The sequence below is a fragment of the Hyaena hyaena genome, unplaced genomic scaffold (assembly GCF_003009895.1).
Source record: "Hyaena hyaena isolate Hyena2069 unplaced genomic scaffold, ASM300989v1 scaffold_699, whole genome shotgun sequence".
Taxonomy (NCBI): domain Eukaryota; kingdom Metazoa; phylum Chordata; class Mammalia; order Carnivora; family Hyaenidae; genus Hyaena; species Hyaena hyaena.
Window position 1 is genome coordinate 950,853 of NW_024081332.1, and position 24,795 is coordinate 975,647.

At 43.3% G+C, this 24,795-nt stretch overlaps 1 protein-coding gene across 2 annotated transcripts in view; it reads left to right on the plus strand.

The window, feature by feature from the left end:
* The first annotated feature begins 15,893 nt into the window (after positions 1-15,893).
* The window catches only part of SUCLG1 (succinate-CoA ligase GDP/ADP-forming subunit alpha), a 34,281-nt gene continuing 25,379 nt past the window's right edge, over positions 15,894-24,795 (plus strand). The window contains exon 1 of one of the 2 annotated variants that reach the window (XM_039217633.1): positions 15,894-16,009. In XM_039217633.1, coding sequence (XP_039073564.1) covers positions 15,913-16,009 — 97 coding nt within the window. In that variant the 5' untranslated portion in view covers positions 15,894-15,912. Of the gene's footprint in view, positions 16,010-16,204; positions 16,352-24,795 lie in introns of those variants that run through there. The other variant, XM_039217634.1, reaches the window with a different exon arrangement.

The window sequence follows — 24,795 nt, forward strand, 5'->3', positions numbered from 1 at the left end:
TCATGTTTTTTTAAAAATATTTTATTTATTTTTGAGAGAGAGATAGAGACAGCATAAACAGGGGAGGGTCAGAGAGAGAGAGGGAGTTACATAATCTGAAACAGGCTCCAGGCTCTGAGCTAGCTGTCAGCACAGAGCCCGATGTGGTGCTCGAACCCATGAACCATGAGATCATGACCCAAGCCGAAGTCGGACGCTCAACCGACTGAGCCACCCAGGCGCCCCTCCCCAATCATGTTTTTATACCCTCCCTCTCAAAAGTAAGGGCTAAGGATTGCTAGTCAATTCATGGACGATCTCTCACATAAAAGACAGAAACCAAAATATTCAAATAGGAAAACCAAATTGAGAGGTAAGCATATGAGTGAGATGATCAGGCTTTCTCTTGGATTTCAAAGAGTGGATCTGAGTGAGAGAATCTTCTATTCCTCTCTAGCCATGGTGCTATTAGAATATGAGCCTGGAGGTCCTGGAGGCTATATTCTCCTCTGGAAAGAGAAGGCCACAGTTGGCCACACAGAAATGGAAAACGGACTCCAAGTCTAGAGTCCCCAGTGGCTTTTCATGACAAGATCCATTATTTCTCTCTCTCTCTTTTTTTTTTCTTCTAAAGTTTGGTTGTATGATTTAATGAAAAGTCCAACACTGCTTTTAAAAAGCATAAGTTTGAGGGGCGCCTGGGTGGCTTAGTCGGTTAAGCGTCCGACTTTCGCTTAGGTCATGATCTCGCGTTCGTGGGTTCGAGCCCCGCGTCGGGCTCTGTGCTGACTGCCAGCTCAGAGCCTGGAGCCTGTTTCAGTCTGTGACTCCCTCTCTCTCTGACCCTCCCCTGCTCACGCTGTCTCTCTCTCTCTCCTAGAAATAAAAAACTAAATAAATAAAAAAAAAAAAATTAAAAAAAAAAAAGCATAAGTTTGAATAGATTTTTCTGTCATTTGCAACCACCTTGTCCTGGCAGGCCTCGTGAATGGCACTGCCTTTTTTACATCTCTGCTTTTTTAATCCATACTCTACATACAGAAAGTTTCCAAGTCAGCTTGGTTTTCCCTGTTTAAAATAAGGATTGCACAACTCATGAAAGTAAAAACACATGAAATTTCATTGAACATGGATGCTTTTGGCAGACCCAGAATACATTAACTCTTTGTAATCTATCACAGTGGGGTCCCCCTTCTCCAAATTGGAGATCTGGTCCTCCCCAAAGTAAATTCTAAAGGAATCACTTCTCGACCTTTTGGCTAAGATCAAGTGTAATAAATTCTAAAGGAATATATCTGAAAGACAAATATCTGGACCACAAAACAAAGATGAAGGAGAAGAAAGGAAAATCCTGTGTATTAGCTAACAGTGTTTGCCTTCCACACATTAGTGAGGGGAAGAGGCCGTATCAGTTAGGGTTGTGTTTAATAGCAGGTAAGAGAACACCACCTCAACAGTTGCTTAATCAAACAGGGTCATTGGGGGTCACTGATATTGTGTGTTTCTAGGATTCTCTTGGCCTTTTCATTATGGTGGCAATAGTGTTGTTACAGTCCCAGCCATTATGTCCACATTCAAGACAGAAGTAAGGAAGTAAGAGTCAAAGGATGTATTTGTCTCCTTATAGTAGAAAAGCAAAAGCTCTCCCAGAAGGTTCTATATTAGATAATATCTCTCCTCATGTCTCATTGGCCAGAACAGGACCCAAAGGTCCTGTTACATCTAGCTGAAAGAGAGGCTGAGAAGGTAGGGAACAGGATTGTCATAAATGGCTTGGAACTATCATAATCCGCTACCCAAGGCTAGACATATTGCTCATCCCCACCCCCCAATTAGAGTTCTACTGACAGGGAAGAAAAGGCCAAACGATGCTGTGTGGGCAAGTATGCCCACCACAGGAAACAAACGAGCAGAGTGCAATGCGGAAAACACAGCTGGAGCTGCAACTCTCACACTCACTGGTGGGAATCCCAAAAAGCACAGTTACTTTGAAAAACAGTTTGGTGGTTCATGACATGCCTAAGTGTGCTTTGCAGACGTGATTAAGGATCTTGAGATGCAGGAACGTATCCTGAGTCATCCCCAATGTAATCACAGGAGTCCTTATAAGAAGGAGGCAGGAGGGTCAGAGTTAGAGAAAGAAAGTGATAGGGAAGTAAGGAAGCAGAGGTGGGTGTGATACACTTAAAAGATGAGAGAAAGGGCCATGAGCCAAGGAATATGGGTAGGCTGGAGATGCTAGAAAAGGGTCCTCTCTCCCAGCCTCCATGAGAGACACAGCACTGCCAACACCTTCATTGCAGGCTGCTGACTTCCGGAACAGTAAGAGAATAAATCTGAGTTGTTTTTAAGCCACTAAGTTTGTGGCCATTTATTACTGCCTAGTATTCCCCTCTTTGGGCATCCAGACCAGTTCTTACTTTTCTGTGCACATCCTTGTAAGTATGTCTGCATTGTTCTTCTTTTAAAGTAACACCTTTATTGACCCATAATTCATATACGATACAAGCACTCGTAACGTGTACAATTCAATGGTTTTTAGTAGTTGCAGGATTGTGCAACAATCACCAATGAATTCTAGAACATTTTCTTTTTTAATGTTTATTCATTTATTTTTGAGAGAAAGAGGGAGAGAGAGAGAGAGAGAGAGAGAGAGAGAGAGAGAGAGAGAATGAATGAATGAGCAGGAGAAGAGCAGGAGAGAGGAAGACAGAGAATCCCAAGCAGGCTTCATGCTGTCAGCAGAGCCTGATGTGAGGCTCGAACTCACAAACCTTGAGTTCATGATCTGAGCCAAAATCAAGAATTGGATGCTTAACCAACTGAACCCCAATTCTAAAACATCTTCAAACACCTCAAAAAAGAAGCCCTATACCCTTTACCTGTCATCCCCTATTCTTCCCATTTCCTCTAGCCCTGGGTAACTACCAACCTAGTTCCATCTCTGTAGATAGGCCTATTCTGGATATCTCATATAAAAGGAATCATACAACATATGGGCCTTAGTGACTGGTTTATTTCCCTTTGTTCAATGTTTTTAAGACTCATCCATAATGTAGCATGTATCAGTACTTCATTTGTTTTTATTGCTGAATAATATTCCATTGTGTGTGTATATATGTGTGTGTGTGTGTATACTACATTTTATGTATCTATTCATCAATTGATGGGCATTTGAGTTGTCTCCACTTCTTGGCTATAATGAATAAGGTTGCTTATAAACATTCAAGTTTTTGTCTGGAAGAATAGCACATTCAGTTAGTTATTAACAAGGATTTATTAACTGCTTATTGTGTACATAACACAGGGGTAGGAGTGAGGGTGGGGGGGGGAGATGTAGGAAGGCAGATACCCAAAAGAACTATAAAATGTAGCTCCAGTCCTCTGACTAGTTGGGGAAGGCAGCCTAAGCTTTCAAGAAATATTTAAATAATGGATGACAATCATGTGAATTATTTTCTTGGGATAATTTTCTTTTCATGTTTCAGAACAAAATACCCAAATTATATTCCCCAAACTGAGTATAAAAGTGGGCTGGAGTCTTTAGAGTGTATCATATAACAAAGAAGATGAGAGACAGAACTCCTTTAAAAAGACAGCTTTGACCCATATACATATCACACAGGGTCAGGATGTCCTAGAGTAGGGTGTTTGTCCCCAGAGATGAACTTTCCTCTCTGTAGTTTTCGTCACAGACAGGGACTTAGCACCAGGTCTAAAGACCTCAGCGTCAGGCTGTCAGGGCTGACCTCAGTTCTCCTTGCTGACCTGGGAGAGGGGGCTGCCCTTGCTCTCTGGATGCTTCTCTCAATGGGCCCAAATCACATTGGTGAAAGTCTAGCAGGATTTCATCAAGGGCAGGCTTCAGGTCCCTAATTCATAGGCAGCTCCATTAGCATCATTTGTTGAGTATCTGCTAATGCTTGGGGTTTAGCCACAAATCTTTCCTCTGTTGTCTGTTGCTTTAGTGCAGGAAATAAATTTGAGTTCTGTCTGCATTATGCAAGGATCAGAGGCAATGGCTCTGGCTCTGCAAGAACTGCTTTTTGTCAGCCAGGGAAACAGTACAAACCAGACTCCGTGTGGCTATGAGGCATGGATAACGCTGTAGTTTCTCAAGCCGGCAAGGATAAGTTGAGTTTTCTCATCCATTCATTATATAGGCGAGGCAGTGTCACTTATAACTGCTGTGCCTGAATTTCAGGTGTTTAGATAATGTGATAATATCCATGTATTCAGCATCTTCTTTTTTAAAAATGTATTTATTGTTTTTTATTTTTTGAGAGAGTGTGCATGTGTGCAAGTGGGGGAGGGGGAGAGAGAGAGAGGAGAGAGAGAGAGAATCTTAAGCAAGCTCCACACCCAGCTTAGAGACTCATGCAGGCTCAATCTTACCACTGTGAGATCATGACCTGAGCATCATCATCCATGATGCTTAGATGCTTAACTGACTGAGGAACCTTCTATTATTGTACATATTTGATCCTCAAAATAGTGCTGAACAGTGTAGGAAGGGCAGAAAAAATACATGTTACCATTTGACAGATGGGGAGACTTAATGCATGAAGAAAATTGTGGGGCACCTGGGTGGCTCAGTTGGTTCAGTGTCCAACTTCAGCTCTGGTCATGATCTCATGGTTTGTGAGTTCAAGCCCAACATTGGGCTCTGTGCTGTCAGCTCAGAGCCTGGAGACTGCTTCAGATTCTGTGTCTCCCTTTCTTTCTGCCCCTTGCCCTCTTGCACTCTGTCTCTCAAAAATAAAGAAACATGAAAAAAAATGTTTTTGAAGAAAATTTTACCTTTAAAAGTCTTAATCAGTACCAGGATCAAATGTCAGGTCTCCTGTGTCCCAGACTCTATCTGCCACTTCTGTCCACGGTGAATAAAGAGAAATAAAAACCTGTCTGAAGCTAAGGAAAATGTCCTACCTGAGGCCTGGCTACTATTGGCTCCTGTGGCGCCCCCAGCTGGAGTATACACCTTTCCAGGTTTCAAAAAGCTTCCTTGCTCACCACTGAACTCACTACTGAGCATCGGTCCAGACACACAGGCGATCCTGAATAAATATTTGTTGAATGAATTAGTGATCGATTGGTTCTAATCATCACATTCCTTCTCAACCACTGAGTCCAGATAGTTTTGCAGAACAGGTTTCCTTTGGCATTTGTTCTTTGTCTGCTCAGTGTTATGTTCCTATATTGCATTTGCAGTGAAAGAAAACTCCTTTCTTGCATGGGAAAGGCAAACAGCCATGCAGACCTGGAAGATAGCCAAGTCTGCATGGGCCATAAAGGAGGAAAGCCAGTTAGCTATTAACCAGCAGACAAGATAATTTAGCTACTTATCAAGCTCTAGGTACCTCCCTTTGGAAGTCCTTTCTGTACTTTTTCCAGCTTAAAGTGGTAAGGAAGATTAAGGCCTTGGGCAATCGCAGTGTGCACTTTCCCCTCCCTCCTTTCCCCCAACTGTTCCTAGGTGACAGCAGGTTAGAGTAAACAGCAGGAAGCTTGAGGTGTGGGAAGTAACAGACAGGCAGTCTGCAGGCTGAGGGGTGAGTATAGCTGGAAAGGGGTAGCTTCAGGAATCAATGATGGGGGTTCCAGGCGAGACTTTAATGGCTTCTTACATTTTCCTTATATTTCAAATTTATCTTGGTTCTGTTTAAGGCTTATTTCCCACTGATGACCTCTCAAGGCATCGGAGTCCTTATATTTTATAATTAAAGCAAAGGTACAATTGACAGAATTGTGAAAATATTAGGATATATTGGAGAGGTTAAGTAGTGTAAAGATGTGTGTAGGATAAGCTAATGTCTGTAACGGGAAATGAGGCAGAAAAGTGAGTTTGGGGTAAACTCACAGAAGTGCTAGCAGTTAAGATAAAATATTTTCTACTTTATCTCACCAAGTTGATATTGTATAAAAATCACAGCTTTCACTTCTTCTTTTAGTACATAGTATCTCACAGACATTTATCCTACAGTGATTGAAGATGTTTGAGCAAAGGGACATATCTGTCTATGACCAGGAAGTAAGCCCTCATCAGACAGTGAATCTGCCAGACCCTTGATCCTGGACTTCCAAGCCCCCAGAACTGTGAGAAATAAATTTCTCTTGTTTATAAGCTACCCAGTCTATGATACTCTTCTATAGTACTCTGAACAGATGAAGAGAGCACTCTACCCTAGACAAACACCATGGAAAAAAACATGGCCCATCCCCAGTCCTGTCAACAAAGGCCAAGTGGGTGACCTAAATTTCCATCCTTTCTCAAGGTGTTCCCCTCCACCCTGCCACAAGAAGATCTGGTGGAGGGCTGGCACTTTCATCTCTACTCAGTAATAATAAAGTTCCTCCTCCCCCAAAAGGGTATCAGTGAAAGCCATGTGGGACACCAGACTTCCATTCCCACCAAGCAGTAATGAGGCACCCTTCCCTCTCTTTTCCTGGGTGGGTCAGAATTGGCCAAGTGGGAAGCTAGAACTTTCACCACCACTCAGTGGTAACAATGCATCCTCCACCTCCTGAACTATCATTGCATTTCCTGTAAACCTATAATTCTTTCAAAATAAAAGTTAAAAAAAAATTGCTCTCCTTTTTCTCATTCTCTCATGATCATGATAGATGACTGTATATGGCTGGGGAGGAGGGACAGTGGGGGCAGAGGGATAGGAAGCAAAGAGAGAGAGATAGACCAACCCAACATGACTGAGCCAATTTCTAATTGTTTCCCAATTGGTAAATACTTTGAAACACTGCTTCTCTTTGCAACATTCTGTTGTTCTCAATACCTGCTGACACTGCTGACTTGTAGTATGCAACAGGCATAGGAGTATAATCAGGGCTTCAGGTATGAACTCCTAAGCTGTCAAAAGCAAAAGAGTGTTGCCAAATGCCAGGGCCTTCATGAGGATCGTTGGGGGAGCTTTTGAAAAATACAAATTCCTGAAATGCCTCATTTATGAGATTCTGATAGCTTAGACAGTCCTGAAGAAGCATCCCTGAGTGAATGCCCCAGCGGTTTCTATTGGCTTCAGCTTTGCTTTGACCCAGAGGGGATGGAATCAAGGTTAAGAGATGTGGGTGCTAATCCTTGGTCTGTTCTCTTCTAAATATATGGCCTAGGGCATGTCCTTTCTCCTTACTCTTGTCCCTATATTGCTTTTCTGACAGAGAGGTTTTGCTTCCCCAGCTCTAACTTTCAGAATAAAATGGAATGCGAGAAGAGCCACCTGGCCCTCACTGCCACCTCTCTCTTTTCTGACACCTGTGTTTTTAACTGCTTTCTCCTGGGGGCCTGAATCCCGTTTGCAGGCCCTACATTGAGGCCGTGCTTTTGGAACACTGTGATTGCCTCTGACAATGAGATCAATTTGACTGCACAGCTTAGAGTGCCATTCGGAGCCACATCTGCCAGACTCTGATGGGAGGCATTCAAGTCTGCCCCAAGGAGCTGCCCTCTGGACAGTAGTTGTTAGAAAAAACAGAGCTGAAAATATGGGGTTGCTGACTGTCATGAGTGAGGTCAACTGGGCTGGACAAATCCCCATGGGCTTAAGGCTTCAGGAATGCAACCTGCTCTCAGCTTCCTCGGGGGGGGGGGGGCGGGGGCACCAGACTGTACTCTATCTTTTTATTTTATTATTTTTTAAAGATTTGATTTTTAAGTAATCTCTACACCCAACACGGGGCTTGAACTCACATCCCTGAGATCAAGAGTTACATGCTCTACCGACTGAGCCAGTCAGGCGCCCCTCTTTGTCTATCTTTTTAAAAATGATTTGACTGTGTTCAATAGCTTGATACATTAAGTGCATGCCTATCTGGTTTCATTTCACTTTCAGGAAAATCAAAAAGTTTGGGTCATCTATTTTACTCAGAGGCATTACTTAAATGTTAGCCTTTTTTTTTGTTGTTGTTGTTGTCAATACCACCATAAAAATAACTAATTGGGTCAGAGGGAAGGTGAACTAACACTTACTTTTATGTGTCAGGAAATGTGCAATGTACTTTTTGTATGTATTGTTTCTTCTATTCTTTATCATAACCCTGGCAAGTAGGTGTTATGATCCATATTTTATATATAACAAATGTATGGTTTGTGGAAGCCATACAAGAGGGGTATTCTCCAGAGATTAAGTCTGTGAAAGTATATGTGGGTGTATGTGTGTGTTGGTGGGGGGAGCGTTCTCCTCTTCTTAGCAAGAGAAATTGCCACCTATGTCATGGCAGAGGCAGGAAATCACCTGGGATCCTTTGAAAAGAGCCTCCCTTAGGTGGGTAGGGTGGACCAATCTGGGATCACAGGATGTGACCTCTCTTAGAGGCAGGTGTAAAGGAGGGACAATTATTTGGGAAGTGTGGGTCGCCAGAAATAGAGGAAGGTGGGAGATACCTGGACCAGTCTTGAACCAATACTCCAGGGTCATGTGGCACTGCTCAGTAGGAGAGGGGGCTTAGCAATCAGTGCTGCCTGAGAACATGGACTTCCACAGCCTGGACTGCTGTCACCTATTTCTGTTAGGGTAACAGGGCCATCTGGATCATTTCGTGCTCCCGTAAGACTGCTAGAAACATTCAGAGAAACAGAATGGGAAGTAGACCTGAATGTCTGATCTCCTTGCTGTTTCCTGCTTATGGGGAACAAAGCAGGGAATATGAGTTGCTCCTTGAGTTTCATTACTTATAAGTGAGGAATCTGAGATTCAGAGAGATTAGGTAGTTTTTCCAAGGTGATACTGCTGTGAGTACCAGGGCAGAGATCTGAGCTCTGGACTGTCTGATGGTGAAGCCCATGTATATTGTGTTCTATATGTTTGTGAGCTGTGTCCTTTTACCAGAACTGGGTGGGTGAACATGTAGGGGATATTTTCACTTGTTTTTCAATTTAAATCTTGTTTCCTTTCCATTTACCATTTCATCTTGCCTGTCTTTGGGCTAAGTTCATAGAGAAACATTTTAAAGGAAAGATGCCATTTTAGCTGCTATTAAGCACTTGAAAGTCTTAGCATAAAATCATGAAGTAGAGGGGCACCTGGGTAACTGTCGGTTGGGTGTCCAACTTCGGCTCAGGTCAGTATCTCATGGTTTGTGGGTTTGAGCCCCACAATGGACTCTGAGCTGACAGCTTGGACCCTGGCACCTGCTTCATATTCTGTGTCTCCCTCTCTCTCTGCCCCTCCCCTTCCACATTCTGTCTCTCTCGTTCTCAAAAATAAACATTAAAAAAAATCATGAAGTTGAAATAAGCAGGGCTATTGGAGTTTGTATGACTTTAGGGTCTTAGTCCATGATAGTAGGACATAGATTCCAGGGTATGGAGTCTCTTGTGTGCCTTTCCTCTGCCTAGAGCACCTGCTGCCTGCTGCCTTCTGCCCCACTGGCACCTGTACCGATAAGTACACATGAGTCTTTGCAACAGTTAGTCCCAATGTTCTTGCTAGAGGAGCCAAGACAGAAGCATTCTCTTAGTGAGGGATTTGGGTGGAGTTGTGAGGACGCAAGACCTCGTGACTTACTTTAGCTATACCTGAAGGATATGCCCTAGCTTTTTCCATTAAATGAGTCTGTAATAATAACAGGCTTACTATCTATTATAGTCTCTTCTTTAAGTGTTTTACATGGAGTGTCTCATTTAATCCACACAACAAACCTACGAGATAAGTACTATTATCCTTACTTATAAGAGAGGAAAATGAGGCACAGAGATTTCCAAGTGACATGTAGAACTGGGAAATATCCAACAGGGCGACGATACCAGACACTTTGGGGTTGAGTTTCCTGCTGAATAGAAACTATTTACATCTCTACCAGACAAAAATCTACAAGTTAAGAGTCCTAGGATCTGGGTCCTGGTCACATGATTTCATTTATAAAAAACCAAAACTACTGATTATGTCTTTTTTTGGTACAAAAATAATGTGTTAACCTTGGAGAACACTTGGAAGATATCAAAAAGAATCAATCCCTAAGTAGAAATTATCTCCAAAATATATATTGAACAAGTATACTATTTTATTTAACTGTGAAACTAAGTTAAATAAAGGTTCATCTTTCTAGAGTATGAAATAACAGTTTGGAAGACATGTCAGACAATGGATCGAAAGGTGTCCATCCTTTTGAGTCCATGCATATCGTTTCAACTTCTGTCAGGTGATGTCGGACTTCAAAGCCCTACACTCTCCACTTACTGCACAAATAACATGAAGCCCCAATGAAAGGCAGTTTTCATAGCCGCAGGCAATGAAAATGCCGAACACAGATGAATGATGGGAGCCCGAGTTAGAGCCGCCATAACTTGGTAGCTGTTGGAGTTGTTTTTTTGGAGTGCTTTGTCTTCCAGGCAAATGGGTCCCTCTCCTCCACCTTGGAGTCCTTTCTCAGGCTACATCCAGCTTCCCAAGATCCCTCTCTTTCTCTTCCATGGGCCCCACGGCTTTTCTATTTAGTACTAATTCCTGGGACTCTTCTTTGCCCCTCTACTAAACTGTAGGGTGGGAAACAATGTCACAATGTTTTCAGCTACATTCCAGAGTCTCAGGGAATCTTGTTCTTTCCGGGTATCTTAGATTTTCATCTGCTACAAAAAATTAAAAAATACATACACACAGAACTTCTAGAAGCTGTGTCTGGTAAAGAAGGAAAAGAAGGATCAGAGGTGGGTGGAAAAACAGCTTTCCTGACTATAATTCCAGAAATTCTCAACATGAATCATTAATTTGTGTGAAGACATAGACAATCTGTTAAAATGTACAAGAAACATGTAATGTGAGAGGGACTATCAAACTAGGCCAAAGTCCTAGTTTATTTTATCCCTGAGAAACAGGGCAATGTCTGCAGAAGTCCTTAGAGGTGGTGAGAGAATGGCCAGACCGAGCACTGGGCTGCATGAAAGCACTGGCTCCCTAGGGAAAAGGAACGGAGTCAGCCTTCACAAGAAGGGGAAAAGAGGAACACCCAAATCAAGCTGTCTTCTTTATTGTTTTGCTGAGGACTGAGTCTTGCTTTCTTATCAGACTTTCTCCCGGAAAGGGGCATCTGGTGGGTACTGTGATGCACCACCCAGATGCCCCTCCAATGAAGGACATGCCACCCTCCTACTGGGAGTGCTGTGGGTTGAGAGTCTTTAGCTATCTCTCAGCTCCCCCAACACTTTCAGGAATTTCCTGAATGCAAACAGCTGCCTCAACCATGATCCTTTTTTTTTTTTTTTTTAATGTTTTATTTATTTCTAGGGGAGAGAGAGAGAGAGAGAGACAGCGTGAGCAGGGGAGGGTCAGAGAGAGAGGGAGTCACAGACTGAAACAGGCTCCAGGCTCTGAGCTGGCAGTCAGCACAGAGCCTGACGCAGGGCTCGAACCCATGAACCGTGAGACCATGACCTAAGCGAAAGTCGGATGCTTAACCGACTAAGCCACCCAGGCGCCCCTCAACCATGATCTTACTCACACTTTGGTGACAACCCATGTGGGGTTATAGAAGCCTGACCATTTTGCCCGATTCGGGGCGATTCTCAAGGGCATTGGCCAAGACTGTCTGTCACTGGACCTGCACCACAGCTGGACCTCTCCTTCCTTCCAGCTTTGCTCTCTTCCTTTCCCTTCTGTACGAATTGGTCCCCAGGATACTCTTGCATTGGGTATTCAGGGCACCAAATCTGCAACAGGAATCAAGTATGGGGAAAAGAAATTAGATTTGGAAACCACTTCCTCTAAAGGAGAGGTCAAAGCTCTTGACATTCTTATGAGGATCTGACGCAGATGAAACCTCCCCTTCGCAGGCTAAGTGGATAGATCATTCAAAGAACTGTAATAAGCTTTCAGGAGGGCCCTGCAAGTGCATTTCAGAAACTTCTTTGTCCTCAAGACAGCTAAGCTGGCAGTACCCATCCCTGTAAGGGGAGAGGGAAAGAGCCTACCTCTGCTCAAGTCAACCAGTGGTGCTTGCTGGCTCTTAGAATTTGTGCTGTGTGATTCCACCTCTCTTTGAAGCTGCACTTGAGATGAAAATAATCCCATCAGAATTTCTGACTCATTTCTTGTAGGTTGTAGATTTGTGTTGTGCCATCTTCCGTTAAGTAAGGCAAAGGAGGCAAGCCCCTCTTGTCTACATTTGTTTTAGGCTGGCTCATCAGCCCCAGAGGCCCCAGGCTTTCTTGGCTTCAATATGTCTCTCTTCAAATGTGCTTGTACCACTGAAGAGGAAGCAGATTTCTTCCCTTTGGAAGGCAGCTGGCAGTTTTGTTCTGTTTTTTCTTTCCCCCATAAAGAAGTTGGCAGAACTATGCCAAGATGCAATGGACTGAATGTTTGTGCTCCCCTCACCCCCAATTTCTATGTTGAGAGCTACTTCCCAAATGTGATGGCATGAGGAGGTGGGGCCTTTGGGAAGTGATCAAGTGATGAGGGTGGGACCCCATGAGTGGGTCGATGTGCTTATAAAAGGGAACTCACAGCACTGTCTTGCCCTCTTTCTGCCATGTGAGGCCAGCCCAGAAGAGGGCCCTCACTAGAACCTGACCATGCCAGCACCTTGATCTTGGATGTCCAGCCTCCAGAGCTGTAAGAAATAAATCTCTGTTGTTTATAAGCTACCCCATCTGTGGTACTTTGTTATAGCTCCCTGAGCTAAGGCACTAGAGAAGGTTCTTTTTGTTCCATTTGCACACGGCAGTCAGACTGCCTAGGTGCATACACACAAAGCTTCGGGGCATCCAGATTGCAGCAGGAAGGAGATCTTAATATTAACTGATGCCTTTCCTTCCAGGAGCTCCTTCTTTGACTCTCTTCTCCTTAATATTTCTACCCCTTCCCCTTACCAATTTCTTTCTGGCTTTCTCAATCCATTGCCCCCAAGAAAGGAATGTGTACCTCAAAGCCTCTGAGAATGGGAGAAACAACCTAGATTTGGGCCAAAAATGTGAGTTAATGTTTCCAAGACCAGAAAGGGATCCCAGGCTAGGAAACAAGCAGGAATCCAGGAGAGCTTAGGTATTGATTCCCCCCAGTCCCTCTGCTTGAATGTGGAGGGAGGTGAGTAGTCAAAACAATCACCGAAAAGGTTTAGGGGACACATGAAGCAGGGTGTATTAGTGTGTTCAGGTTGCCATATAGAAATACTACAGACTGGGTGGCTTAAACAACAGAAATTTATCTCTCACAGTTCAGGGGACTGAAAGTCCAAGATCAAGGTGCTGGCCAATTTGGCTCCTGGTGAGAGTTCTCCTGCTAGCTTGCGGATGGCTACCTTCTCACTGTGTCCTCATAGGGTGGAACGGGAGAGCTGTCTTGTATTTCTTTTTTTAAATGATTTTTAAAATGTTTATTTACTTTTGAGAGAGAGAGAAACAGTGCGAGTGGGGGAAGAGCAGAAAGAGGGAAACATTTAAGCGGGCTCCAGGCTCTGAGCCCAACACAGGGATCAAACCCACAAACTGTGAGATCATAACCTGAGCCAAAGCTGGGTGCTCAACTGACTAAGCCACCCCGGTGCCCCTCTTGTATTTCTTTTTATAAGAACACTAATAATATTGGTGCTTAACCTTAATTTGCCTAATGTAACTCTAACTACTTCTTTACTCCGAATACAGCCACAGTGGGGGGGGGGAGGGAGGGTAGGACTTCAACATATGAATTTGGAGGGTGGGGAGACAACTCTGCCCATAGCCCAGGAACAGGTTGCTCTCAAGAAAGAGGGACACACACAGAGAGAGAGATAGAGACAGATGAGGGAGAAAGCAAGCAGAATGGTTACAAGATCCTGCTAAACAGTGCATCGAGGCAAGCAGGGATGTTTGCTCTGGCCCAACACAGCACCAGAGGAGCTGAGTGGTTCTCATGTGCCTGGAAATCTCACCAGAGATAGCTGGTACAGCCAGACCAAGAGGACCATTGCAAGTAGGAGGAAGGGATGATATAGTACTAGCAGAGAATGAGATGGAAGGATGCACACGAGGAGCTGCCTGCATGGACAGAAGACCAAATGCTTCTTCCGCCTCATCCAACTAATCCCAACATTCTACCAGAAATGTAGACAAAACTCTGGTGAAAGAAGATGGATCTGAAAACCTGGCAGAATGTGGGCTCATATTAAAATCAAGGTAAAATACAGAACTAGAACTCCTCTTATACATATTCTTTAAAATAACCGTATTTCCTTTATCAGGTAGAGAATCCACCAGAGTCTTGGTCAGATTCTCTTTTCTGGTCTGATTGGATTATATGGATCAGTGACAACAGCTGATTTACTTCCTTAAAAACGGTGCAAATGAGAAACTTTCTTCCAATAGTTTGAACCTCATTACTTACTTCAGACTCATCAAGATTCTTGGTTCTTCTTGTAGTTATTCTGAGTGATTGAAATACATTGAAACTTTGTGTTTTCAATAAATAAAAGTATATGCTATTTCTTATCTGTCAATTCAATTCAAGAACTAATGCAAATAGCGAGTTCTCTTTTTGCACCAGCCATTGTTCTAGGTGCTTGAGGATACATCAGTGTACAAAACAAGCTAAAATCCCTGTGTTGTGGAAATAAAAATTCATTACAGTCATACCGGAATTCTATTTTTTGTCATCATGCATTTTACCAATTCAATAAAACTAAAAACATAATTATCATCATGTGAATGTTCAGGAAGAACTTTGCTATTGAAAATGAGTCTTCATACTGGACCTATTTGGAAACTACTGTTTATTTTATTTCATTGTGGGGAGGGGGGAGTAGAGGGAGAGAAAGAATCTTAAGCAGGCTCTACACTCCGAATCGAGCCAGAGTGTGGCTTGATCTCATGACTCTGGGATCATGACTTAAGCCAAAATCAAGAGTCCTTGGCTCAACCTACTGGGCCACCCAGGCGCCCCACCACTGATACTTTTTAAATACATGATCGCAAGAACACAGTACATTAGGTAAAGGAGGGATTTGTGAGTAGACAAGTCCAACCCAGGACTGACAATATCTGGATCATAGAGGAAATATTGGGAAATCTCTGTTGGGTAATCCTACTCATACATCACATAGCTCAGTGTAAAATGTAATTACTACTTCAGTGAATTACGATTATAATTCTATTAATGAGAATTACGAAGAACCTCAGGCACATGGTTGGAAGCAAGGAGATGGATTACTTTATCTGTTTACTCTTTGACTCTGAGACTGTGTTTCCTTCCAAAGCACTTACAGGAGTGACTGATTGGTTTAAAAGGGAGCAGTCACATTTGATCTATAACTTCAGTGTTCCAGGATCCCCAGGGAAGAGTCACTCATTCAACTTACTGCTCGTCTGTATGATAGCTTGTTAGACCAAAAGATCCATATTCCAAGAAATTAAGTGTCAGGAAGGTAGTGTTTGGTCCTTTTCGTCACTTCCTTACCTTCACAAGAGCAAGAACTCACGTCGTTACCATCGGTAATTCTTCCAGGTCCTCAGAAGGGTATGTGGTGAGGAATAATAGTGGCCTCTCCATATGCCAGCCGAGCTAAATGAAGGTGTAGAATGAAGGTGGTTTAAGGACACATAACGTTCTGCACTGCTCTTCGCACCTCATTCCTCTTGCCACCCCATCCCCTGGGTATGAGTACCACTTTCCCGCTCGCTTCCCCTCCCGCACGCCTCCACCTAGACCGCAAACTTGTCGAGGCCACCGAACTACACTTCCCACAATGCTATGCGCCGGCTGGCCTCGCGTGAGGTTTCTCCTAGGCTGCCGTTGTAATTAATTTTGAATTAAAGCCACATTTCCTGGGAACAGCTGAGTTACTGTCCTCTTCTCCGTTAAGAAAACTCTTTTCCCCTCCACCTACTATATCCAGTGTTTGGCGGAGAAGTCTCTGCGGCGAGAAATTCATTTAGGCGACTGCTATGGCCACCCATTTCCTCTTCGAGCTTCGGCCCCTGCCAGGTCCCCGGGGCCCTGGGAGTGTCATTGGTGGATGACCGCAGCTCTTGCCGTTGCCGCTGTCACTGCGACCATGGCCTCTGGCAGCAGCTGCCTGGCAGCCGCCCGCCTCCTGTCGCGCTCCTTCCTCCGTGAGTCCTGCCGAGACTCTCCCTCCGACCTCCGAGAGTTCCTGGCCTCGCTGGGCCCAACATCCCAGTCCAGGACGTGGCTGGGCCCTCCGGGGCTGGGCCTCAGAGGGGGCCTAGGAGCCGCGGGAGTGCGGCCCCAAGTCGGGGACCTCCTGGGGCGGAAGGAGCTTTGCTGGATTTGTGGGGTGGCGGGGAGTGACTTGGGCGGCTGGCCTAAGTAGGGTGGCCGAGCCAGGATTCGGGTTTGGGAGCCCTGCAGACCTGCGGGCATGCTCTAGCGCCCGCGATGATGAATACCCGCATGGGGGCGGCATCTAGACTGCCCCTATATGGGTGTGAGAGGTGAGGTGGTCCTGGATGAACTGAGCTGGGAGAGTGAGTGTTTATAGACTGAGAGGTAGGGGGAGGAAGGTCTCAGTAGCAAATTGGGGAGAGCGAGTAAGGCTATGCCTTGTTTTCTTTCTGTAGATTGTAGACTTAGCAGAAAGCTGGTATCTTAGCCAACAGTTTGCAGTGTCTCCACCAGGCGGTGTGGACTCCTCAGTTCCTGAAAAATTAACACCCAAGGTTGCTAGTCTTTGCGTAATGCTGACTTGAAAATTCTTGCTATGTTCAAAGTCTCTGTGTTAGACTGGCTGTATGGGAAGAGACTTTGGAATCAGCCGTATCACATTTGAAGTCTGGTTAGTCCCTTACAGTCTGTGTAATAACCCTGGGCACTTTTCTGAATCTGCTTCTCAAGTTCTGTTTCCAATCCCATCAAAATAATTTAGTGAATCTGAGACATCATCACTTGTAAGGCGCACCATTATTTTGTCTACTATTAACAGTAGAAAATGATTGCTAATTAAAATTGTGTCATGCCATTAGTTGTCAGATGCATCCAGATTTAAAAGATGTTAAAAAGTGGGGCGCCTGGGTAGCTCAGTCGGTTAAGTGTCCAACTTCGGCTCAGGTCATGATCTCACGGTTTGTGGGTTGGAGCCGCAGGTCGGCCTCTGTGCTGACAGCTCGGAGCCTGGAGCCTGCTTCAGATTCTGTGTCTCCCTCTCTCTCTCTGTCTCTCTCTTTCTCTCTGCCCCTCTCCCACTCGCTCTCTGCCTCTGTCTCTCAAAGTAAAATAAAGACAACAAAAAATTTTAAAAAAAGATGTTAAAAAGTAAAAAAATGTACATCTTACAAATGATGAAGTACAGGATAATCTGGGTTCACTGTGCAGAATTATTTAAATAATTTATATAAGGTACCTGGGATGTAATACAGACTCAACTATAGTTAGTTTTCTTCTTTTCTTTCTTACTCCTAATTCTGCTTGTACTGAGTATTGGACAAGACTTAATTCATTTCTTGAGAGGATTACATTCCAAAAGCGTGGGAAGATGACTATGCACTTAATAGTTGCACTTACCTACCAGACCACATCTGGCTAGATAATTTTGGCAACTAGGAAAAAGTTGGGAAAGTTTTCTGGAGATTCTTAGTGTATAATTTAAAGGACAATGGAATGTACTGTAGGCTGAAGGGAAAGAGGGATTAATTAATAGCCATGCCATTTCTCACCTGAGGTCCTGCTCCTCTGAGTTTCTGAAAAATACTAGCCTCAGGTAGGTCTGCTGTGTTCATAGGAGAGTCTTAAGGGAAGTCAAAACAGTCAGGATCTTTAATCCATCCTTACCAATATTTAGTAACCCTTTTGTCACAGGACTGGGAGTTCTTTTTTCCTACACAGGCCTTAAAAAATCAACTGCAGTTTTCTGTTGCTCAGATGGTCTTCATTTATCCTAGTTGTGTGATTAATCTGTTATTAAAAGTCTGAGAGTCTGAGATCCGAACCAAGTTCTCTCCTATATTAGAGGGGTTACAGGGTATATTGTTTAATTCAGACACCCTCTAAATCCTCCAGATCTTCTTACGCCACATTTTTAAACCCATTTCCACTTTCACCAGAAAAACAGCAGCCACGACAATTCTACCTTGCAAACCTTTTTTTAGGGTGGTCACAAATTATTTAGGCTCTGAGGTTAGTAATAGAACTAGAGATGCTAGAGAATTTTGTTTCCTCTGTCCTCTTAAGTTTCAGTACCAACTGAAGGGTACATTTGTGCTGAAGGTCACAAGTGTTGCAATATTGATTTGCTTTAGGGGGGAAAAATCTTGTAGGTGTCTTCCAGAGCTCTGCTGGAATGTTTAGAAAATTTTCAGCCAAAACAAACAAAAACAAAACCAAAAAGGCCCAAAGAACAAAATAAAAACAAACCAGTTTTATAGTTTATGAAAAAAGGGAAAGAATCCAGTTGAAATGAGGAAAGAAAATAAAATGAAAACTATGGAAGATTTCTTCGATGAGCAAGTTTAACAATTTTATAAGCACATTTGAAGTGGAGTTAGTAAACTCAAGAAATACAAAGCGATGCAAGGTCATTTTAAACATAAGCCAGGGATTCCTGTAGGTTGGGTCTTGTAGAATAAATAGGGAACAAGAGGCAGTATTTTTAGCCCCTGAATTATGGCATTTTAATGCCAGAAAGTGAAACTTACAATCCACTGGTGTCATGTCTTTGTCAAATGAAGACATAAACCCAGAAAGTTTCCTGGCCAATATCAGAATGGATATTAGAATTCAGGTCTTCTTACTCTGTGTAGTCTTCTTTTTTACTAATACATGCTTTGTGATATGAGTCCCCTTCTCTGAAGCTGTGGCCTGCCTGCCTTCCTTCCTTCCTTCCTTCCCGAAAGAGTACTCAAGCCAGAGAGGAGCAGAGAGAGAATCTTAAGCAGGCTCCATGCTCAGTGCCGGAGCCCAGTGCGAGGCTCCATCCCATGACCCTGAGATCATGACCTGAGCTGAGTTGAGTGTTGGACACTCAACCAACTGAGCCACCTAGGCACCCCTCTTTGTCATTTTCATTTTCATTTTTGGCAGCCTTGTTTTGTTGAGGTGACTCCCCAGCTCAAAGATGCCACCTGCCTTTTTCCTGTGTTTGTCAAGTTGTGTAGGCGAATTTTGGAATCAGGCAAACATTCAGAAATGTCACTGGAGAAAAGGGGACCTTCAACAGTGATGTTTCTGATACTAGTATCTGTTGCCTTTCCATCTAAGAACCAAATCTCTATTTAAGAAATACAAAATGGTCTTGATCTAAATGTACTAGCAAAGCCATGAGAAAGCAATGTGATTTTCTGACCTCAGGCTCATTTTTCCACAGAGACATAATTAGGGATGTTCAAAAGAATTTCTGTAAGTATAGGAGAACAGTCTCGTTTTACCAAAGGACAGGAATGTCGTTACTATAGACCCCCCCTTTTTTTGTTACATCTCAATGTGTCTTATAACTGAGCATATCTACAGTAAAGTGGCAGCATTTTTTCTTATTAGTCCTTAATAGTACTTAAGTGGTATTTTAGATTTGATGACATATGGCACTTTTGGTCAGCTAATTTTCACTTGTAAGTAAATATTAAATGAATATGTAATTCTGCATTTGAGTAGGGGATTATTTGGGTTTGGGAGTAATTGGTTGCTGAGTTTCTCTGCTATAAGGTTCTATAGGTAGGGACCACAATAGCATATATACTACATACATATAATACGTCATTAGAAAATATCGACTTATTAAATTCATAAGTGCGTGCATGAATAAATGAGTAACAAGTACACAGTTTGCAAGGTTTGGAAGAAGAGTACTTTCATGAATCTCAGATTAATGGTTGGGAGTGTAGGAGTGGTCAAAAAAGGCTATGGTTTGAGTCCCATCTGGGCAGGTGCTCTCTGGCCAGAACTTTATCATGCATCCCAGAGCCATTTCATAAATGATACGGTTGCTCTCTTTGGTGAAGAGGACTCTGCATGTGGCTAACGGATACAAATTTATCACCCTTGTTGAAGGCACATCCCTCTCATTACTCAGCCCCTTTCCTCCATAGCCTTTGTTACAGTTGTAACTCGTGTAGTTTTGTGTTTCTTTGTTTAATGTTTAGCTGTCTTACAGGGAAGACAGGTAGCTGTCTTCATGTGGGTAGGACCTGAGCCCATCTTGTTGGCTTCTGAATCCCTGGTACCTGGCAGACAGCTTGGCACAAAGAACACCTCAGAGCAGTGTAGTCTTCTCATTCTGCATTGATAATCATGATGATATAGATAGCTAATAGTGAAATAGCACTTGCTCTACCCTAGGCATCGTTCTACATGCTGTTTATATTATGAGCTCGTTTAATTCTCATATTGCCTGTGAGGCACATAATATTACTATCCCCATTTTTTTTTCACAGTGAAGCTGCACCTTTAAAAATGTTTCATATGGTAAAAAGTTACAAGTATATGTGTACATACTACATAGTATATGTAGACATGGGTTATTATATTTACAGGTAAACATAGGATATGCATAAGGATATATACGAAACATTTCCCATTGCACTTTGTTAAAATATGAATTATATGTTTCTCCTTTTAGGAAATGACTTAGCTTTGTGTTCATGTAGGATGTCAACCCAATTTCGAAAGCACACCAGCCACTTTGCTACCTAGTTTACAGGCGTCATCTCATAACAACATCACAGGATCCTTGTGGGCAGCTGTTATTCCATTTACAGATGGGAAGACTGAGGTTAAGGGAGATCAAAAGATCTGTGGCAGGTCAATGGCTGGTGAGCAGCAGAGCATAAACTCAAGCCCAGGCCTTTCTGATTCCTCAGAGCCCTTCTCAGACACTACTGGGATGCAGTCCGAAGGTTAGGCTGGCCGGTTTCTAAGAACTGGAGAGAAGGCATCACCACCACGTTCCCTAGCCTTCACCATTGGGGAATTCTTCCTGGTGGCCAAACTCAGGCCTTCCTGCTGCCCTAATATGTAATTTAAAGCACTCGTTTTCTTTCTTTCTTTTTTAAGTGTTCATTTATTTTGAGAGAGAGGAGAGACCATGCTTGTGTGTGTAGGTGTGCACACGTAAACGTTTGAGGGACAGAGGGAATTCCAAAAAGACTGCTGTCAGTGCAGAGCCGGGCCTGGGGCTTGATCTCCTGAATTGTGAGATCATGACTTGAGCTGAAATCAAGAGTCAGACCCTTAACCAACTGAGCAATCCAGATGCCCCTAAAATGCTTATTTTCTTAACATTAGTTAAGTTAGACAACAACATTGTCTGTTGATTTACCATTTGTCTGTCTTTAGTTGTGTTTCTTGTTCATGGCCTTTATCCATATTTGGTCTCTATCTTGTTGGTACTTCATGTTGCTGAAGTTAATCCCTTGTCTGTTACATGTTATGAAAACACTTCTGGTTTGTCACTGCCTTAACTCTGCCTGTGGTATGTTTTACTCTAAGCTCTTTCATTTTTCCTGTTGTGAAATAGTCCATTTGCATCACATTACTGTGTCTGGATTCTATTTGTTTAAAAAAAAGGTTAGTATGGAATTTGTACTAGATTAAGATAAGAGCTTTGAGGACTGCTAGAGCATGTAGTGTCGGACTTCTGTGCAATCTTTAGACAAATTTTAGGGAAACCTATGATCTTTGCATGTACAAAAATGGTTGTAAGTTTTTCTCCCCTTCTTTCCTGTTAAGTAGGAAAAATGAGATGGAACTTGTGACATTTAGCTTGATATAGGTGGGTTTTTTGTAGACCCTGTCTCTTGTCCTGAAATTCAGGGAAACATGTCTTGTACCCGGACTCTGTATGGGAGATACCATGGTGTACAAGACATGGGCCTTATAGTCTGGCATTTACAGTTAGAAGTTCCAGAGTATTTAGATGATACTTAAAATAATCTTGAGCCAAATTTAACCTTAAATAATTTTTCTGAGAAATAATGCAGTAAGCAAAGTAACAGATTGTGTGCACCTATCCATATACAGTGTGTGGCATAAGTATTATATACCCCATGAAAGTGTTTGCAGGTTCCAATCTTCTTAATCTCAGGTTCCCTAAACACCCCCTATTATATTCACCAGTCATGAATGTCATGTGAAGATTTAAGGATTCCTCACTGTCCAATATTTTATTTAATGTGAACTTATATGAATTAATGCAAGTGGAATTCTTAGGGAGTTGAGTACCATTGACTCTCTTATAAAAAAATTTTTTTTAAATGTTTTATTTATTTCTGAGAGAGAGAGAGAGACAGCGTGAGCAAGGGAGGGTCAGAGAGAGAGGGAGACACAGAATTTGAAGCAGCCTCCAGGCTCTGAGCTAGCTGTCAGCACAGAACCCGACACAGGGCTCAAACTCATGAACCATGAGATCATGACCTGAGGCAGGCGAAGTTGGACGCTTAACCGACTGAGCCACCCAGGCACCCCACCATTGACTCTCTTAATTGAAAGGTAAAAGGTATTTGCAAGATGGTTTGACCACTCATGTATGCCCTATGTTCTTGATTTAACGTAATAAAATAGCTTTCTCTAGTTACTTGGTCATTTTATAGAGGCCAGGTTTGCATTTAAAACCAAGTATGACTGAGCATCTTTTAGTGGTGGACTGACAACTGAAGATTTGTGCTGTAAACCACTTTCTTCAGCAGAAGTAGAATAGACTGTTTTTCATTACTTTAGGTGTTTGATTGATGGTTTGGGTGGAAAGGAAATCAAGTAGGGAAAGAACATGCAAAGAGCCAGTCTGACAGATATTTACTAGCTGTTTCCAGCAGCTAGTATTTGCTCTCTGCCAGCCCAAATGAAAGAGAGTGGAGGGATTGTGGGAGGGAAGGTGAAGAGGTGCACAGGTGGGGATGAGGAGAGGCTGCTTTCTTGGGGAGCCTCCAACCTGTGATTCTGGGCCATGGATATTATAAAGTAGGAAAGAATGAGGAAAAGAATGATAGAAGTAACTTAGAATTGGGTGAGTTTCACTTGGAATATAAGCATATTTTGCATTATTTCCATTCCGAAGCTGCAGAGGAGGCAGAAATGAAGGTGAGGAGAATTACAAAGTACAGTCAACCTCTGTACTTACTGTCCTCCTCACAGCCATGGCATCTGGCAGAGTGTGCTTGGTTTAAATGGCCAGGGACAGGGCAGGTTCGTCTGGCTTGTTGGGGTGCCTCAGGTTTTCCTCTGGGTTTCAGAGACCATTTTGATTGTTAGCATCTCTCATTCAGTTGACCTACATGTCCTAGAGCAGTATTTCAGAAAAAAGAGGCATATAGTAGCCAGTGGTTCCTTATCTAGAACCTTCTGTGACATGTTGATCTTTACTATACAGGTGCAGGTGTCCGTTTGGATGATCTGGGGCCAAGGAGCTGCATGGGCTAGGACTAGGCAGACGTGAAGAGAGTTTTTAGTTGCGGAGAGATTATAGCCATGGCCAGGAACCAAACAACCCTCTTTACTTTCTTTAGGAGGTTGGAGGTCAAGTAGCAGGGATGCTAGGTGTGAACTGCTGGTAGTCTGGGCCTCATTTTGGAGGTAGTCCCAGTAAGGAATCCATCCCTTAACCCTACCCTCTCTGACCCTCCAACCCACAATCCCTCCCCCACTTCCCAACGTACACAGACTTGAGTTGGGACAGGAGAGTTTACTTCAGATGTCCAACACCTATTCCTACCACAGTACATTTCACACTGTACTTCTGGCCCACTTTATGCCCGTTCGGGTGGATTGTGAGTCCCTTGAGGGCTGAGACTCTTATTCAACACTTTATCCATGATACTTGGCATTGTGGCTTGGCATAGGTGCTCCCCAATGCTGACTGAAGAAGTGAATGATGACAACTCCAGGAACTGGGTTATGTGCCTGATTATTCTAGCATCCTCATTTCAGTACCAGTGACACCTTGTCTGGTTTCTTTTCAGGACAAAATATCAGGAATTTCTTGTGTTTGAACATATACTTTGGGTTTGGCTCAAAAGTCATGATAGTCTGTTAGTTGTAGCTTAGCTGCAGTTAGGTCTATATGAACCTGGGCTCATACAGTAGAGAGGAGATCACATGCACACGTGCACACACATATGCATGACAGATCTCCCAAGATCGACTTTACCAGAGATTTAGAGTGTCAGGGTCAACTGCACAAGCTGAGAAATACCAGAGGGCTAGGAAACTGGAAGGTCGGCTGCTATTTATCACACTTTCTGATGCAGTTTTTGTGAGCACCAAAGATCTCGGGTTGTGAAGTCTTAAGCTCCATAGAGTTGGTCTAGGAGGTCTGGAGTAGAAGGAGGAGAAGATAGTGATATTAGTTGTTCTGCTATTGAGCCCGTGCTTTATGCATGTAGGCAGATCTGTCTTTTCTCAGGGTGATAGGGCTACTCCTGCCCCTGTGGAAGGAAAGTTGAACTGTCTGATTTCTCCTTTCTTAAGAATGAGTATAAGAATACTTGTGGAAGGCCCAGCTTTGTCTTCCAAAAGCAAGTATTTCCTTGTAGCAAGTATGGGCCCCAGATACCCTGATCTTATTATTATTTGATCTTATAATCGAATTTGTTGTCCTGTCTGGAAACTCCTGATGGTGGACCATGTATTGAAGATTCCAGGAATGGAAAGGACTGGTGCAGCAGATTCTGTCCGGGATAGCAGTGGGAATACTTCCACACGTATAGTGGTTGAGGGTCTCCAGCTGGGAGAATGGAGCAATGGGCAAAAATGGGTCTTAAGTGACAGCCCTGGATAGGGTAAGTCCTGAGGCTGCGAATTCCCTTTGTAGTGTCTGTTGTCCTGGGTTCAGGTGCTTAGCTATGCCCACTGTGGCAGGACTTGACCCTCAGTGCCCCTTCATGGCCCCTCATTCAGCATACTATAGTTCAAGAACGCAGCTGTCTGTTACCCAGCAGATCTATGTGCACATAGAACA